This window comes from Vigna umbellata, chromosome 8, assembly GCF_029865625.1.
Source record: "Vigna umbellata cultivar VRB3 chromosome 8, Vumbellata_1.0, whole genome shotgun sequence".
Classification (NCBI taxonomy): domain Eukaryota; kingdom Viridiplantae; phylum Streptophyta; class Magnoliopsida; order Fabales; family Fabaceae; genus Vigna; species Vigna umbellata.
Window position 1 is genome coordinate 30,868,129 of NC_142172.1, and position 20,163 is coordinate 30,888,291.

The 20,163-nt window shown below is 28.9% G+C and overlaps 1 protein-coding gene across 1 annotated transcript; it reads right to left on the reverse strand.

Moving 5' to 3' along the window:
• Window positions 1-1,604: 1,604 nt before the first annotated feature.
• Window positions 1,605-6,994, reverse strand: LOC124824811 (OVARIAN TUMOR DOMAIN-containing deubiquitinating enzyme 12-like). Its single transcript, XM_047297320.2, has 11 exons — window positions 6,652-6,994; window positions 4,695-5,104; window positions 4,439-4,596; window positions 4,271-4,344; window positions 3,954-4,008; window positions 3,740-3,814; window positions 3,548-3,621; window positions 3,392-3,440; window positions 2,632-2,716; window positions 2,185-2,241; window positions 1,605-2,012 (listed from the first exon to the last, which is right to left on the reverse strand). The coding sequence occupies exons 2-11, from the start codon at window positions 5,020-5,022 to the stop codon at window positions 1,918-1,920; spliced, it is 1,050 nt and encodes a 349-aa protein (XP_047153276.1). The 5' UTR covers window positions 5,023-5,104; window positions 6,652-6,994; the 3' UTR covers window positions 1,605-1,917.
• Window positions 6,995-20,163: the final 13,169 nt, after the last annotated feature.

Consider the following 20,163-nt stretch of genomic DNA (forward strand, 5'->3'; position numbering starts at 1 on the left):
TGGTTGGGAGGCCAGCGAACTGCAGGGAGAAGAAAGAGACTCTGGGTCTCATCCCGTTGGAATGGTGCGGAGAGAAGAGGAGAACCTGAAGCTTTCTGAACCACGTAAGCACGCAAACAATTGCGTATTGACACCTCACCAAAGACAACTGCCACATCACCAGTCCACTAACTCCGTTTCCTTCTATTTAACGGAAGGGACTCGTTAGAGTCAATGAATTACAAGTAAGGATCCATTCAACTCATTTTTCTATAAAGGGACTAACTTGAGATTTCCGAACCAAAGTGGGGACAAAATTGGGTATTATGTCTTTTTAAAAATTAAATTTGGTTTCAATTTAGAAATGAACAAAATTAGAATTGAATTGAACAAAATTAACAAAAAATTGGAATTAATTTAAACAAAATTATTGAAAATTTAGGACTTGATTGAATATAAGACATTGTCACGTGACAGTAACACTAACATGTGGCACTAACACAAGACACTAACATTGACTTGACATATAACACTGACACTAACACGTGACATTGATATTGTCATGAGATACACTTGTGACACTGATATTGTCATGAGATACAATATTGTCTTGATGTGTGTGTTGTAAATAATCCGAAACTTATGAATAAAAAATATGGATTGACGAAAATTCTCTGAAGATTTTAAGTAAAACTTACTATTATATTTATAGAACAACAGATAATTTTGAATGTGTATAAGATTTATTTAAAAAAGCTAAAATTAAATTTTAATATTTTAAAATACCAAAAAGTATTTTATCTTTTATATAGTTTCTCACTCTCCCACTATATTTTCATTTCTTTCTTCCATCTAAACAAACTATAATGGATGCATGCGATCAAGTTTAACATTCAAACTCTTACCGATGAAACAACAAAATAATTGAACTGTATATTTTACACTTTTAAAAAAGAAATTATTATATTCTATTGCCCAGACAATTTCATTTACCTGAACTTTCAAGTGCTATATTTTTACGTGAAGTCTTTCAATATCAATTAGTACAACTGATAAATATAAATTAAGTATACACTAATTTGTTTGTAACCCATTAATTCCTCAAAACTATGAGCCTATTATACTTTTATATATAAAAATACCTATATTAAAAAGTAACCAGTTAAAAAAAATATGCGTTTATTTCAGTTTTTAAAATAATAAAAATTGGAAACAGTTTTAAATTAATATGACTAAGAAGCTATTTTTAATATTTTTTATAAAGTTAAGCCACTTCTTTCAAACCAAATAAGGTACTTTTTACTTGTAAAAAATAATCACTACATTATTTTTCAGCTTCTAACAAACAAGCTTCATCTCTTATATACATAAAATTCAACAGAGTTTCTATAATTTTGAAACAACTAAAATTAGTCTCCAAAGTATGGACCAAAGCTAAAATGTAAGCTTGTTTTTACAAGGATAAATTCTGAACAAGGTGAAAATTACAGGAACTTAAAAAAAAAAACTTTAAAACATATAAACTAATTGTTATGTTCATATTCGGTTCAAACAAAACTACTCTTATTTCAACCCAAAAAACTCTAAACACTGTATTTTCATAACCTGGTAAATCAAGATGAAACTAACCAGATAAATTGGTATATACTATAACCCTTTATGTATGAAACGTCATTGGGATGTAGCTGCCTAAGCACATTCAGATTTATAATTGGCAAAGGAAAATCACACTATTCATACAAAAAAGAAAAAAGAAAACAAAAAACAAAAAATTGGGAACATAAATTAAGCCCCCAAAAAGTTTGGTATCCCTGCTGAGTTGAAGGCATCCTTATTGCCTGTTTTGCTGAATCTTGGATAAATTTTGATATATATAGTGCAAAATGCAGAGGCACCAGATTTTTGGTTGCATAGTGAGGTTCTATGCCAGCCACATTATTAATGTTTGGTCCCAAAGTTCCACCATCTTTTCTTCTTTTTTGATTCACTTGAAGGTATGTCTGGGTCAATAGGATTGCTTTTCTTGAAAGCATCTGGATCAATAGGTAAATGATAACAAGTAAATAAATATGTAAATGCCAGCAAATCTAATTGGTAGCCACAGGATTTGTCAAATATATAAAAATACCAACCACATTATTCAAACTATTGGTGAGCTTGTCTAAAAATAATTCAAGTTGAATATGAAAAAAATTATAGAATTACCTCCTTTAGGATTGATGGAGTTGTAATGCACCTCAGCCCAAAAACTAAGAAAAATCACTGCAATAGAATAGAAACATACAATGTAAGTTTATAATATATGATTGATGGACAATTGAAAAATGGTTGAAAAGTGCTCAATACCCAATAAATATCAAAGTCATCAATGGTTTATAGATTCATTGATTTAGGAGTATAACACAATATTGATAAAAAAATTCTATAATTAGGTTTCTAGATAACAGATAGATATTGATGACAGTTTTGTTTATTAGAATTTTGTGAGGGCACCAAAGATAATAAAAGAATGTCAAAATATGGCCAAGGTTCATAAAGATTTCAAGAACAAAGTGATGTGAACAGTTAATCAAGGAAATAAACAAAGTTTAATGAGAAAATAAGACCCAAAAAGGAAAAGGAAATTTTGGAAGAGAAGGAAGAAAACCTTACCTCCTCTTGGATTCTCAAAATTAGGAAGAATCTCTATGCAACAGGTGTCCTTGAATGAAGTCACCACAAATATTCTAACACCATACTGGAGAGAAAAAACAAGGAAAACAATTTCAGACATTTTCAGATATCATTTATTATTGCTATAACTAAAAATGGCATCATCTTGTTTTATCTGAAAGGTAGGAATTGCTAAAGCATCAATATGCTATAAGGCTAAAAATGATGGCATCATCTGAAGGCAAAAAAATCCAGGAATAATTCAATGGGGATAGAGAGCTAACAGACTTAAACCATGCAACCTGTGCCTGGAAATTTTGAAATGGAGGGATAGCCTTGTTAAAAAAAGAAAAATTTCAAAAATTTTGTTTGGTCTGTGTTCTCCTTTCTAGGAAAAGAGACATAAAAGAAGTTATGCCAAACACTTCCTAACTGCCATAATTGAACATATTCCAACATCAATAAGACAATAATTGGTCCATTTTTGTTAAGTAGGCACAACAGTTAGGTTGTCAACAGCCAAACTAATATATACAATATTTTTAGAAAAATTAGTACCCACTGGAACAAAATAGTTGTTAAGCTCGGCGCAAGCAGACAAATATGAAACTTGCAAACCACATGTTGTCAAAATCTCTCACTACTAATTCGTTATTTCTCTATAAGTTTGGCAAAAAAAATGTAACAGCAAATGGAAGAGAATGGAACATATTTAAACAAAGTTCAACATAAGAAGAATAGTAAGTAGAAAAACTTGTACCGAATCTGCGGCTGCTTGCAGAGTGACATGATCCCCCCATTCACCACTCCTAATTTCATTTGATAGAGAAAGTAAAAGGAGCTATTAGTTAGCTCAAAACAAGTTAACCATAAAAATAGATAGATAGATAGAAAGAGATGAGAGAGCAGTTATTACTTGGACATTTTCTCCAAATATTCGCCATATTCCATGGGAACATATCCCTCATAAATCTCTGGATGAGACCTTAGCTGGTTAAAAACAGCATTCAACAATTAGAATCCAAGAATATTGTGCAGAAATATCAAACCAGGTATTAAGATTTGGGCAACCATAATAAAGCATAATCCACTAGAGTAGAGTAAAAACCTGGTTCACAACTTCTTGTCTCACATTGTTGTGGTGATCAGGTGTGTTAAACAACTGATCAGATAATGCACGGAACTGCAGAGGGACACAAATGAAATTGTGATTTGGTACCATATTGCAAATATGGAACTAATGATAAAAAACTGATGAATGCTGCTACGCACATGCTGATAAACAAAAGAATTGGAAGAAATAAATATTAAAACCAACAAACCTGACAATTACCATCACCTTGCACCATATGCTCCACAAAGTCATATAACTGCAATCTGTTTGAAAATATAAGCGGCTTAATTTGGCATGTCTACAAGTCCAATAGAAGAAAAAAGTAGATGAAATAAATTATTCTTTCAATCAGCATAAACCTTAAAAATCACAAATGGGTAAAAAGACCAGAAATCACTCAATGAAACACATCTGTTACTATAATTTCACTATACCGGCAATTATTAAATTGGCGGACAATAAAATATACACCATAACAACCCTTTTAGCTTTTCACGAAGGAGGAATAATGCCTATAACTAATACCTATCCAGAAGCCTTTGATGATCTGAAGTTGCTTCATCAATTGAAGGAATTTCTCCATTAATTTTTGGAACATGCTACAAAAGAGGGTCAAAGAAAACTTTAGGCACCAAAGTCCAAACTACAGATCGTAGAACAGATCAAAAGAGAATCAGAAGAGGCTAAACATACAGGAATTGGAACCATCTGACTCAATTTCCTCCCTATTTCATCGTCAAGTGGATAATTGTCAGTTAGTTCCATTGAGCTTTCCTCTGCTTCACAAGGCCTACAACATAATGAACTAGAAGGTTTTATGTCCCCAATTCCATCGTAGGTATAATCATGACCTGAATATGAAAAAAATTATTGAATTAACCAAATCCATACACAATGATATTTCCAAGCCAAAAATATGCACATTCATGCTTTGACCCTTAAATGATACCTCCAGAACAATACATCATCGATGTGTTACGCCAATCATATGCTGGCTCAGAAGCATGGAACTGTTCTTCATTTGTCTGTGAATATCTTGAACAATCATCAATATCTAGTCGTGAAAATTGTTCTTGAAGAGCTCGTGCAATGATCTCGTCATTCTCTATTTGGTTACGTTGAGTAGCATAGTGGCTATGGAAGTAGTGCCCATTATTATAGACATCACCAGTATTAGGTTGAATTATGTCACAATAGTATCCAGGACTATATGCAGGGTCAGAGTCAAAAAGATTAATACCCCACTGCATAACATCTGAATGCTCATACAGTCCCATCTTTTAGTATGAAACTTGACTACAAATCTGAAAGTCTTCTGCCAGACAACGTTCAAATTATTCCACACCAGGAACAATAAAACTGCCAAAATAAGCTGTACATTAACAGATTGACTTTTGCCAGCAATTATGACAATGATATTCTAAATCAAGAACAAATCATATCATTGAATACAAACAGACTAAGTACCGCTTGTCCAATTATCATTAAAGATCTAATTAGAGTCATTGATGCAAATATGAGAATTAGATCCTAAAAAATAAATGGAGTAATTAGAACAGTTAATAAAACAAAAAGTGCTACCTGTCCGTCTGGTATAATTAATATAAAACTATCAGAATTGCTCACAACAAATTTGAGAAGTAAATTTATACCGTATGCATTATCATGTGCCCTATGGTTGATATGTGATATTAGAAGACTTATGCTTCAGTGTTTTCACAATAGCAACAACAACAATCAATCCTCTTCCACTAAGTAGGATTGATTACACGGACAAATCATTATCGTTAGATTTTATGAAAAAACAAAATTCCACTAAAACCAGTTAAGTACAATATGTTCGTAACTTCCTGCACATTAAAGTTTGACAAGTTGAGTATAATGCAGTCACAAACACAACTAATTGCTTTAGCATGAGCTAGAGATTACCATTCAGTTTCAAATACGGGAGTTATAAAAACTTTAGCTAACCTAAACAATAATACACCTTCTTGGCCCTGATAAAACATAAAAGGATGATTTCTCGCGCAAGGCTCTAGCATCGAAGATTTGGGAACGAATTGAAAATATCAAATGTATTCAACCTTGGTCCCATTGAGTAGAGAGGCTGTATACACAACTACATCCTATGATCACCGGGACAAGAGGCAATAGATTTTACATGCAGTGCAGTGACTCAAAACCCTCTAGAACCACCTCTTGGTGAAGTCAAAGTTGACACCTAAGCAGAGATTAATCTCATAGCTCAAGGATGTAAGGAATCTTCATGGTCTTCCAAAACTCATATAGCAGCAATCCTATAATTGCTCGAGACTCCCTCTAAGAAGTAAGAGAGTAAAACCAAAAGCAGGAATAAGCAAGCATCTACTTTTGTCTGTGTTTGGAACTGTGCCTCAAAAGAACCTCAAAAGTGAAGCTTCTGTGCCCAACCCATTTTGTTCTTGAGATCAAACAATTGTTAGCCTCTATGATCTTCTAAGACTTGCTTCAACATTTAAAAAACAAATCACAACCACACTGATCCTGCTATTAACTAGATCCTGATCAACTCACTCTAGTCCCAATAAATGCAATATAAAAAAGGATAACCCGCACAAAACTTCTGATTACATGTTTCTGACTACTCTATCCCCTCAACAACAACTTTAGCATGAGTCAAATTATAATTGAAATCCTTAGCATCCAACAAAATATAAACCTTTTCAATTCCCAACAACAAAAGAATAATCCAATCACAACCCTCGAGGTAGCTTACACCAATCCAAAAGAAATCCAGAAACACTGGAAAGGAAAAGTTTCCAATTTGGAACAGAATCAACTACTCCGACGCAAGAAAGAAAGAAAGAAAGAAATTAAACAGCGCAACCAATTAACGAAACAAAACATCAAAGTAAGAATCACCCCACCTCGGATTCAGCACCAACTCAATTCAGGCAATCCTCAAACTTGAAAACAAAAGCGCAGAGACAACCAACAACAACAACAAGGGTGGTACGAACTATGCAATAGGCAATAGATGAGAATGAAACGTCGATTATTTATTGTGAGAACGAAATTGGACGAAAAAAAGTGCAATTCACGTGTTTATATACAGTTAGCCACGGCTTTAAAGGTGGAACACCTTCTGCCACTGCTGCTTCATTGTGTTCGTATTTTGAAGCACTGGGCGGCATTTTTTAAGGTATTTCTTTGACCTCAAAATTTTGTCGAAATCTAAATCACAAATTTGCTACTCAGTTGGCATTTTTCATGATTTAACCATCAATATTAAATTTTGGTAATGTGGGAATGGTTGGATTAATTTGTATCAGTGGCCGTTGATTAAGGTTTGGGAATCTGGGGTAGAGGGTAGAGAGAGCTGATGGTTCAGATTGGTTGCTCAATGAAGAAGGTATCAAGCCAACGTCTCTGATTGAATCGGTATTTTCTCTTCGAAACAATTTAATTCGTATGCACTTAACTTCACTTTGAAAAAATATTAAATAGAGTAGAGAGTAACTTTGAATTTGAGAAAAAAAAATAGAATTAAGAAAAAAAATAGTAATATAAAATTTTTAAATAAAAATTAATGAATCATTTCATAAATTTGATAAATTAAAAAATATTTTAATTGATAAAAATAAAAAATTATTATTATTATAATTATATTATTATTTGATTACATTATTATTATTTATATGAAAAGTTAACTTTATTTAAAAATAAATTTATTACAATTTTCTTGTAGATCTCTTCCACGTTCAAAAGAAAGTTAAAGCAGAAAAAGAAAAGTATCAATTTTCATGAATGTTTCGTCTTTATTTGCTTATTTTTCTTTTAAACAGTAAATCAGTTTATTTCACTCTGCTGAAACTCGGACCCTTAGTATCTTTGTACCCTAAAAAAAAGAAAAAAAAAAACTTAATCTAACAATTTAGTTCTCCTTCCCACGCTAAATTAAGTTATTGTTGATGGATGACTTTTAAGATATCTAACAGTTTATAATATTAAATTCTTCTTCTTCACGTCACAGGTATTCAATTAGAAAAATAAACTCATAAAAATATCACATAGTATTAGAAGCTTTTATAAAAATGTAATAATTATTTTGAAAAAATCTTATGATCACAAAATTTTAATTTAGAATTTTAAAAAATTATAAAATATGAAATCATAAAATTTTAAAAAGATTTATGGATTTATAAGGATATAAATTAGTCCATGCTTTTACAAATACCATAAATATTATATATCTTTATTTTTCTATTGAAATGTACTTTACATGTATTCTATCCGGTGAGCCATAAATTGAGAGGTCAAACATCTAACACCGAAGCCACGAATTGGTCAGACCACAAACAAAATAAGTCATTAAGAGTAACTAATATATGCATTGTTAGAAACTCATTACGGAAAGTCTATAAATACAAGTTTGACATACAGTTACTAAGATACTTTTTTTACTACAAATTTAGTGTTAAACTATTCAAACAAACATTGATTTAAGCGTCAAAATATCTTTTACAAATGATACCTGAGTGGACCAAATAGTCTAAGAAGATTTAAGTACCAAATTATGACCTAAGCTTAAAAATGGAGGATAATTCGTACGAGTAAACTCAATATTGACCCATAAACCAAAACACCACATAATATTTTACAATATTAAATGAATCGAAGGACATTTTAAAACAATTTTATTACCTTTTTTCTTATTTTTTTAATTTTATTTTTAGTAAGAGATTAATTATTATAAAATAATAATATTATCAAATATTAAATTAACATTCAAATAGAAGAATAAAGAATTCAATTAAAAGAATTAGTATAAAAAATAATATAAATAATAAATAAATCATAAACTCCTAATTCATTGTCACTCTTAATTCAGAAAGACAGAGACGTAAAAAGTGTGTCAATCATTTATGGTAAATGAATTCTAATTTATTACAATCTACTTACTTTATTTCTCCTTTTTTGGTAAAGAGAAACAAAAAAATGAAGTTGTCAATGTTTACAATTTAAGGTTAAGGTGGTATTAACGTGAACTCATATAATATAATATGCATCTTATAACATTAAAATCACAAGTCTTCCCTTTAATAAAGTTTTATATATATATATATATATATATATATATATATATATATATATATATAATAGGAATGAAAAAAACATCTCAAGATGCGGTCGATAGTGATATTTTAATACACACTTATAAATAAATTGATGTAAGTATTATACTTATTCGTATCCACACATATTTTTTATCTGTAAAAAATAAAAATAAAAATAAAAAATTAATTTATATTTTATTAAATTAAATTTAATAAAAATTAAAATTAATTTATATTTTATCAAGTTAAAATTTTAATTTATATTTAAATTAATTTATATTATATTTTATATATTTTTTTATAATTTTATTTTAAAAATTTATAAAAATATATTTTTTCTAAATATTTTCGAATATCCATGGATATCTACAAATTCTAAAATATTTTGTTAACGGATACTCGTGTGAGTAGCAGACAGACACATAAATTTTTTTTTACAGATAAGAGTAATGAGTAGACATTATCTATATCGAGCCATTATTATCCATATATATATATATATATATATATATATATATATATATATATATATATATATATTAAATTTATATTATTTGCACATAAATATTTAATTAGAATTTTATAACATCTTATATTATTAAATTTTAATTTTTTTCTATTAATTTGTTTCCTTCTTTTACATTATATTCCGTAAAATTTCTAGCTACATATTTTAATCTAGACGATGTTCCTGAAATTCAATCATTGTCATCTGACTAAAAAAATGTTTTAAAGTCCAATAAGTCATAACAAAATGTGTAAAAGCTAAACTAAAATAGTAATAATCAATAAATTAATTGTAAAAACAATATAATAAAATAATTATACTTATAAATGTTTGAAATAAGAAAATTAGGCACGGAGTAAAAGGATAAGATGGATGCTTCTATAACAATTTCGTTACTAGTCCAAACAATAACAATTTATTAATTTTTAAACTTCTCACAAATAAAATAACACATAATGAAGTGTAATTAAATGAACATAATTTCTTTTATAATATAATATTTGTAAATTCCAATATATTAATTATGTATTAATGAATTGTAATTAAATGAACATAATTTCTTTTATAATATAGCAGTAGTAAATTTCAATATATTAATTATGCATTAATTACATAAATTGTAATTTCCCAAAGCTTCCAATTGATAAAATTAAGAAATTACAAAATTGATAAAACAAAACAAATTATATATATATTACAATTATTTAAAAGTAAATAATTATAAAGATAAAAAATATATAAAACAATTAAGAGTGACTTAGAGTTTATAAAGTTTCTATACAGAATAATTACTATAAACTGAATAAAACTATTCTACGTTGTTAGGGAGAGCATAATTAACCTAATTGTATTAAACTATAAATCATCTATATTATATTATATTATAAAAACAAAACTATAATTGAATTATACTATTTTACGGTTCAATTTAAAAAATCTAAACTTTTCTATTAGAAGTTCAGTTAAGTGCTTCAAATGGTAAAAGCATACAAAGATGACTAAAGGAAACTCGAGCTCTATATGACATAACAAACACACAAGAAAAACACACTTTTGTCATAATTGAAATAAATGAGCTATTTATCTTCTTATTAAATAACACTTATTGGAAAGCGATTTTGAATAAACAAATATCCTAAATTGAATTTTTAAAATAACAGTCTTAAGAGTTAGTTTAACAAAAAAATACTTCAAAAATTTAAATTAATTTTTAAAACTTATTCCAAAATAGTTTTAAGAAAAAAAGAAGAAGAAGAAAACACATTTAATACGATTTACAAATTGTTATGATTTTTTTTTTCATAAAACATGTAACTTAGTCATTTATATTAATTTATATTTGTATATCTACTTTTCATAATTATACATCATACTAATTTATTATTATTTTTCATTTAAGTATTTATTTTTACTAAAACTTATTATATTATTGAAATATATACATGGATAGATTTGACTAAGGTAATCTCATCAATTTTTTTAATGTAACCTATGCAATTAAATTTTATTTAAGTTTTGAGTGTTATAAAACAAGCAAGAACACGTAATTTCCTTGTATGTTTGTGATGTCAGGTGGAATCACAGTTTGCTTCGGTCACGTTGGATGTTTTTACAATTTGAAAGAGTTAATGAAAAATTCAGTCTTTTTTAAATTGAACGGCAAAACAGTATAATTTAGTTTTTAATAAAAATATTTTATTTTTTATAGTATAATATAGTATAGATAATCTATAGTTTAGTACACTTAGGTTAATTATGCCCAATCCTACACATCATCATCATCTTTCATTAGAGACACATCAACACATACTCATTCTACTCACACCCATAAGGTGATTACCGCAAATGAAAGAAAAATACAAACAAAACAACATAGAAAAAATGATAAGCTAATGTAAAAAAAGAGTTTTCATAAGATATTTAAATTACTTCAATTATAAACTAAACATGTATACAAATATAATAAATTATATAACATTCACACAAACAATTGACATTCAATTATTCGGATATATGTCTTTGGCATAGGACTTCAACATAAACAAAGGGTTTATCATAATACTACTTACAAGGTAAGTCCCCTTCACGCTAGGACCAACAATTTAGTCACTAGGCATCCTGCGACTCTCACCACATAACTTATTTTATTCTATTTGAATGTGAATATTTATTAGAGTTCAAGATACCTCATTTCTAACCCCCTATATGTCAATGCATACACTAAGATCATTACCACAAAAAAATTCTCTTTGAAATCTCAACACCATCACCATACATGTCTACAACCATAATCATCACCTCAATTAATAATAAACATTATACACATAAATCAGTTCCATCATTTAGACATATGCAAAACCACACATTGAACATACTAAAAGAAAACACATGAAAATAGAATTAGACTTCCTTAATCTCGCTCAACTAGAAGATCTATTTGTTCAACAAGTAGTACCTAAATGCACATTTTCCCAACGATCATATAGCTCGCCCATCGATATTATCACTGAAACTCACAAGCTTAAATTCTCAAAAAAAGTTGTTCATCAAGACTTGTCTCGTCCAACCACTTTCAAGTCACTAGTCTTCTAAGACTTTCATCTATGCAATGAGACTTTCGTCTATATAATGAGACTTGTAACTTGAATGACAAGCTAACACTTAAGCATTATGTTCCCATAATATATATATATATATATATATATATATATATATATATATATATATATATATATATATATATATAACCACTCTATCTCTCAAACAATCATTGTGTTTGAGCATTAAATATCATCTCTTCAACATCGTATGATAATTGAACAGGAAGTTTCTACCATAACATTAAATGACATTTTTTAATATTACTTAAGCCATTAACATGTGACTTAATTGATATATGCAAATATCAACAACCATGGCAAAATATTAGTTTTACTTGTTTCAAACCATATTTTTAGAGGTATCAATTTAACCCATGGCCCCAGGGCCAGCCCCAACCCATTATTGGAAAAGCCTTATTTTAAGAAGCCCCTTAAGTAGGGGGTCAGAAAAAAGCTCCAACTCCCAAAACCCCCTCTCAAGTGGGTTAGGGTCAGGGTTAAAATGGGTTTAGCCCCACTACAAAACTTTAATTAAATTTTAGAAACAATATAATTTATATATACATAATTTATTGTAATTTTATTCTCTCTTATATATATTATATTATATATATTATATATTATATTATATTAAATATTTATGAACCAAATTGGTCTAATAACCACATTAGAAAGATAAAAAAATGAGGTTTAATTTAAATTAAACTTGCTCATATAAAAATTGGAAATATACGTTTGAATCTTATAAACAGCCAGAAATATGTTAATTAATTATAAAAAATTAATTTAATATCTATCAATTTTTCATTAATTATTTTCAGTTTATTCTTACATTTTTACTTATTTCTAAACTACTCATACAACCTCTTATATTAGTATGTTCTTTTACTAATGTGAATACTTATATATATATATATATATATATATATATATATATATATATATATATATATATATATATATATATATATATATATATATATAAATAGCTATAAAATAGAGAAGTAAAAATACTTGTTTTTCATAAATTAAAATTAGCTTATTAAATATATATTTTAATTAAAATAATTATCTTATTAATTTCATTCTGTTGGTAATATTTTGTAAATTAAACATTATTATTTATTTAATTATTTCTAAAACTTACTATTTTGATAAACTAAAATAATTATTTATAACAAAAAATTATTTATAAAATTAATAAAAATTATTTATATTCATTTTTATAATTATGGTAATAATGATCTTTTTAACTTTTTTTAAAAAAAAAACTCAAACACACACACACACATATATATATATATATATATATATATATATATATATATATATATATATATATATTTTTATTTTTGATTGAGATAGTGATAGATAGAGATATATATCCTCCAAGTCACATGCTTTATAAATGTTTGGCCTTATTTTTTTCCATAATTCATTTAATCAAACATTTATCTCCTTTCTTTTTTCTTTTTTCTTTTTTCTTTTTTGTGGTTCTTTTAAATCACAAAATTGATAAATGAGAAACATATGATTTTTTTATTAAATATTTAAAAGAAAGTGTTGTATACTATCTTTGTAATAAACTGTTAACTCAACAATCATTATCTATACATCACTGAGGCATAAAAAGTAAATGGAACAATGATTAAGGTGATGTGTTTCTTTTTAAAAATTTGGTAAAAAGAAAGGCCCATGGACTAGCCCTAACCTATAGGGCTTTGGGAGTATTTAGCCCTGTGAGCTTTTTTAATAAAAGACTTTTTTGGTTCTGTGGGCTTTTTTGGCCCTAACCCATGTGGGTTAGGGCCAATCCCTGGGGACTTATTTCACAGTTCTACATATTTTCATCAATTATAATAAAAACCAAACCTAGTTTTTTAACCAATTGGTTTGAATTCTTTAATAAATATTTAACTTCAATAAAATCATTTACCCAAATATTTAAAAGAATTTGTACATGTATAAAGAAAATTGTTCTCTTTACAAGGATATGATGTGATTCTTATGTGTTTGTATTTAATTATTTTTTATGATATGTTTTATGTAATAAGAAATAATTAATGAATTTTGAGTGTTAGCATAATTGAGAGATTAAAATTTATAATAATACCTAACTTGAATATATAAAAAAGAACGAGTTTCTATTATAATTTATTTTATATATATATATAACTATTATAAATTTAAAATAATAAATTATTTACTGTTAGAATCGCTGCAACGGAATTATTAGCGTGGAACAAACCAAGAGGGGGTGAATTGGTTATATACTTTTATTGTGCCTTTTATTATTTTTCTCTTAATTTTTCTTACTGGGCCAATGATTAAATATAAATGACAGAGCAAGGGAAAGAGAAAAATTACACAGGCCGGGTTCAGATCACTAGGATCCTACGTCCAGTCGCTTATCTCAAACAAGATAAACCTTTTTCACTAACACAAAACACTTACAAATATTAGTCACAAAGAAAAACAATTTGTAAGAGTTTAGAAATACCACCTCTCTTGAAACCACAAGAGATGAACTTACACTTCCTTTGAATCTTCACAAAGGATGACCACCTCCTTCGAATGCTTCACGAAGGATGATTCTCTTCCAGGCACTTCCTCGGACACACCAAGGATGAACAAGCTATTCCTCTGTCACCGCAGTAGCACTTCAGGACTTTGCAGACAAGAGTTTCCTTAGCTTCAACAATCTCACAGAGTTCTCAAAGAGTTCAGAGATCTTTTGCACAAGGGAAGAGTTATTTTTGAGATAAAGAGTGAGCCATTTTATAGACTCAGCCTAATACGCTTCCATTCTTCGAAAACGAGCCATCTAACGCATTTAATCGATTAACATAAATATTAATCGATTAATAATGAGTACAACGGCTAGTTTTTCAAATCTGAAACCCCCAACGGCTAGTTTTTCAAATCTGAAACCTCCAACGGCTAGTGTTAATTGATTATTCTCAGGAATAATCGATTAACTAAATAAATCAAATATAAATTACAAGAATCAACCCTAATACATATTTGAGCACTATTTCATCAACTTTGATTATTATAAAAGCACAGAGATCTTCAATTTGTCTTTATGAATCTTGACTTGTGCAAATCTGTTCATCATCAAAACTTCATCTTTGATTTTTGCTAACATTTACTATCCATTTAACTTAAAATTTCGTTCTTAAATTTATAAATTATATTTTTCTCAAGAAAAAAATTATTTTAATAAAATAATCCGCATATTTAAATTAGGATGACGGATATTGGATTAAGGTTATTCATATATCGTTGCAATTTTTTGTGTTCCTAATTACTCCATAATTATAGTATTTTAACCATATAGCAATAACTGACGATAGTCCAAACATTTAAACGTTGAAAATGAAGAAAAAAAAGGTTTTTAAAACTAGTGTTTTATTTATTTATGTTAAAAAGATGTAGATGTAAGCTTTACGTCAAATAGTACATCAAATTTAGTTAGTTTAAGGGAATGATAAAAGGATAGTAATATTTAAATAATTTTTTTAACAATTTTTTTATAATAAATGATATATTATTATTTTATAAGTTCGTATATTTAAAACACATCAACAAGCCATTATCTACGTTGATATAAAAAAGTTGTAAAAAAAAACTTGTTATAAAAAATTGTAAAAAAAAATTTTTAAAGATTTTTTTCCATCGAAACTTAGTAAAACTACCACATGGGTTAAGTCGGTGCGGGTTGTTTATATTTTTCTCTCTTTGTATCTTTTACAACAGAAAAAAAAAAATTGTCGTTGTTGTATCTTTATATGTTGTATCTTTATATATGTTATAATAATATTAGTCCTTTAAATATTCTCATAATAGAAAGTTAGCACAACGATTTTTTATGTAAAATATAAAGAATATATTTTTATATACAAATGTTAATTAGAATAAGTATTCAATTCGTCCTGAAAAATAACTCAACCTATTATTTGATATTTTTTAACAAAGAATATAGAATAATAAATAATAAGTAAATAAACAAATACCAACATGAATAACAATATTAATATAATTTTAAAAATTAAGTACTTTAAATATTAGTTTTATTTATTTCAATTTTTTTCATTTATTTTTTAATAAATTAAATATTTTTTCATTTCTAAACTGTCATAAAAAAATTAATTTCTTCTAAAATTAAATTATAAACTATTTCACTCCTAAATTTTATGTAAATTATGTAAAACATTATTCTCGATAAATATTATATAAAGTATTTTCCATATTATAAATGATGTTCTATACTAAATATCGTGTAATTTTTATAAAATTTAGAAATAAAATAGTTTATAATTTAATAGAGACTAAATAATTTTTAATAATAATTTAAGAAAAAAAAACGTATTTAACTTCATTTTTTTTATCAACCCACTTTTATTTTATTTATTTTATCTTCTGCTCTCTATTTTCTCTTTATTTGTACCAGACATTAGGTTATGCTAGTACTACTGATGTGAACATTCTCCGATAAGGAGGAAGATTGAAAATAAGAAAACAAATTTCACAATTATTTAACTCACATGCTCTTAGTCATCTAAATTGCGCATATATATTTATATATTTTCATTTTTTAATGGAAGAGATTCTTTATATTTATTGCTTTATCTGCACTGGCATTTGGCGAATAGAAAATACCAACTATCAAATTATTTATTTGTTTTCTGTCATCAATCAAATCAGCATGCTAATAATTTTTTAAAATTCTTGTATTGATCATGCACGAAGATTAATAAAGATCATGAGTTTGATCTTATATTGACCTCAAATAGTAACCTGATATCATTAATAGTTAATTATGGCCATGACTCATGCAGAGACTTAGGCTCTGTTCTTTTTATGGATTTGAGGGGATTTGAGAGGATTTGAAGATAATTTTTTTTGTCGTTTATTTGAGTAAATTTGGAGGTAAATGATAGTGAATTTGAAAATAAATTTTGTGAGAATTAGTATAGAATTGTATTGACATGACAAATTAAAAAAAATTATTTCTAAATTCACTCTCATTTACCTTCAAATTCACTCAAATAAACGACAAAAAAAAAATATCTTCAAATCCTCTCAAATCCCCTCAAATTCATCCTCTCAAATCCACTCAAAAGAACAGGGCCTTAGTCTTTGTTCGTTTAGAGTGATTTGGGAGAGCTGATTTGGGGGAGATGATTTGAATGGATTTGAGTGGATTTGAATGGATTTGAGGGTAATTTTTTTGTTGTTTTTTTGAGTGGATTTGTGGGTAATTGAGAGTAGTTTTGGAAGTAAAGTTTGTGAGAATTAGTATAGGATTTGATTGATGTGATAGATTTTAAAAATGAGTTTAATTGGTAGAAATTAAAGATTACCAAAATGCCCCTAGTTATAAAAATAATATAAAATGTTATTTATAAATGTTATATTTAATTGTAAAAATGTTTATAAAGAAAAAAAATTATGAATAATTTATAAAATTAATGTTTAAAAATTATAAAAATTAAATAATCAACTTATTTTTAATAAATTAAAAAATATAATATACCTAATTTTATTAAGATGTAGATTTTTTTAAATTATAATATTAAAATAATTATAAAAAAAACTGAAAAATAAGTTTGCATAATAAATATAAAAAAAAACCTGTAACCGGTTACGCGTTTGCGTAACCGGTTACGCGTGCCACCAAAATTTCATATGCTCCTGTAACCGGTTACATGCTTCTGTAACCGGTTACGCCACCCTCCCATTACATGTGCTTCATACCCCTGTAACCGGTTACGATTCTCCTGTAACCGGTTACGCCACCCTTGTGTTGCGTATCAAGTGGAGGGCACACACGACTTTTCATCAACAATCCACGCAAATCTCTTCAATTTTGCGAGTGATGAAAACGGAGTGCGTTCCGCAAATCCGTCCTCGATGATCCGTTCATTTCAGTTCAAAGAAACAACCATGCATTGGTAAATCGTCGCTCTCAAATTCGCATAAACAGTTCAATCTGTTCATGCGAACACAGGCTTAGCCACTTGCAATTTCTTAGGAAGAATAAAAGTCATTTCTGATGTGATTCATTCTCTTGTTTTCCGTGTAATAAGGTGATGGACACATGCATACATAACACAACTTCACCATTTCAATTTATAAAGACAAAGGTTATAATACAATGCTTTTGTCTTGTTATAACTACAACATGTAAGCAATAGAATGGTCATTGGATAAAATTATTCCATGATCTAAATATTCATCTGATTAGATTGAGTTATTCTTATTTATAATTAGATAAAAACCGAACTAATCCAAACTAACATGATGATTTTATATATTAGGTTGAGTAATGAGTTTAGTATAGATAATTAGGCATCTCATTACTCATTTTTATATTTGTGTTTTTGGATAAATTATATTATGTTTTTTTTTCATGTTCTAAAATTAATTTGAAAAAACTTATTATGATTTGACTTGATATGTTACTTGAAGTCTTAAATTAGTTTTTGTATAAAAAAAATGCGTTATTTTTGTTTTAGGTTTAAACTCTCGGATGATCCTCGTATTTGTATGAGAATCTTAAGTGAGTTCTTATATTTCAACTGTCTCAATTGGGTCCATATATTTGCAAAATATCTCAATTGGGTCCAAATATTTAAAAAATTAAATCAATTAAACCCTGTCTGTTAAGTTTTCACAGACAACGTTAAAATGTGCTGAGGTGGATATTTTATTGAAAAAATATCAATTAAAAAAAATAGAAAAAGGGTTCGAGCTAAAGAGGAGGAAAATGGCCTGCACTAAAAAAAATCACAGAGACCCAATTTGGAAAACCCTTCGAACCCCAAATCGCCACTGCCTCATCATCCTCGCCGTCATCTCCTTTGCAAAACCCTAGCCCCGGAAAGCCGCCGCGAAGACGCTACCACTGTCGCACCGCAAAACCGAATCGCGCCACCCAGAAATTCCAAGTCGCGCTTCCATGACCACAACCACAAAGCTTCGCACCTCCATCATCCTCACCAGCAACCTCAACTTGCAAAGACAACTAGAGAAGCCAGAGGAGGGAGACCTAGTAGAACCACAACTTTTGGGTACTGGAAAGCTATTGGTTCACCATCTTCACTGCTTCCTCAAGCTCTCCCTACGCGCCTTCAATATCGTCCTTTTCAACTCCCACCCTAACACCGCCACTGACACCGAAAACACCAACATCTGGGACTGGGACTCTTTCTCTCTCTACTCGCGGGGCATCGACCATCGGGTCGGCACCATGGAGGAATCTACGACGGAGGAACCACCGCCATTGTCTCTGACGCAGCCTTTATCCACCTCAAAGACCAAATTTGGGCCTAAACCAGTGATCCCCACCGCGAAGTAGAAGACCAAATTAAGCGTCTAACCAAGGACCCTCAGGTTGTTCATGCTCTGGTCCAGCAACATGCACACTGTCAAAACCCCCAACATCTGCTTCCACCGCCGCAAACAACATCCTTCTCCTCTTCCAACGCATTCATCGACAGCCGCGACCCGAACGCTTCTCCATCTACATCATCGGACACCACCATGACCTCGTCAACGAATCTCATCTCTCCCATATCGTTTCCCTCTTCCCCTTACACTCCAAGATTCGACTAAGCCCCAAAGCCCAAAAAAAAAATCAAACAATTTCCAATCTTTACCAATTTTTATCCTTTAACAGAAAAATGTTCAATCAATTCACAAAACTTGATTGAGTGTTACCAGGAGACGATGAAGGAGAGGACGACGCAAGTGGCCGACCAATCGGAAACAAGCCCTTTGCCGCAGCATAGGCATCGAGTGTCGGCGTTAAAAAAACTGTGTACCATCATCTAAGATCACATCCAATTCTTTGGCAGCTTCTTTCATGGCTTTCACTCCCAAATTCATCAACCTCAAAACAAGAACAATATCAACCACCATGCACACTCCCTCAACAGGAGGACTCGTACAGTAACAGGGCATGTCGAACGGTCACCGTGGAGGAGAAGGAGCAAACCTTATTCTCATAATAAATTTTGGCACGTCAAAAAACTCTTAATTTAAAAAAAAACTTCACATAATAATAAAAGACTTTCACATAAGCGTGCATCACGTCATTACATTTTAATGTCGTCTATGAAAATTTAACGGACATGACTTAATTGACTTAAGTTTTCAAATATTTGGACTCAATTGAGACATTTTGCAAATATATGGACCCAATTAAGA

Coding starts and splice junctions, on each gene's coding strand:
- LOC124824811 (XM_047297320.2), bottom strand. CDS start 5,022: ATGGGACTGTATGAGCATTCAGATGTTATGCAGTGGGGTATTAATCTT. Junction 4,597..4,694: donor GATGATGTATTGTTCTGGAG/GTATCATTTAAG, acceptor TTTCATATTCAG/GTCATGATTATACCTACGAT. Junction 2,242..2,631: donor TTTTGAGAATCCAAGAGGAG/GTAAGGTTTTCT, acceptor ATTCTATTGCAG/TGATTTTTCTTAGTTTTTGG.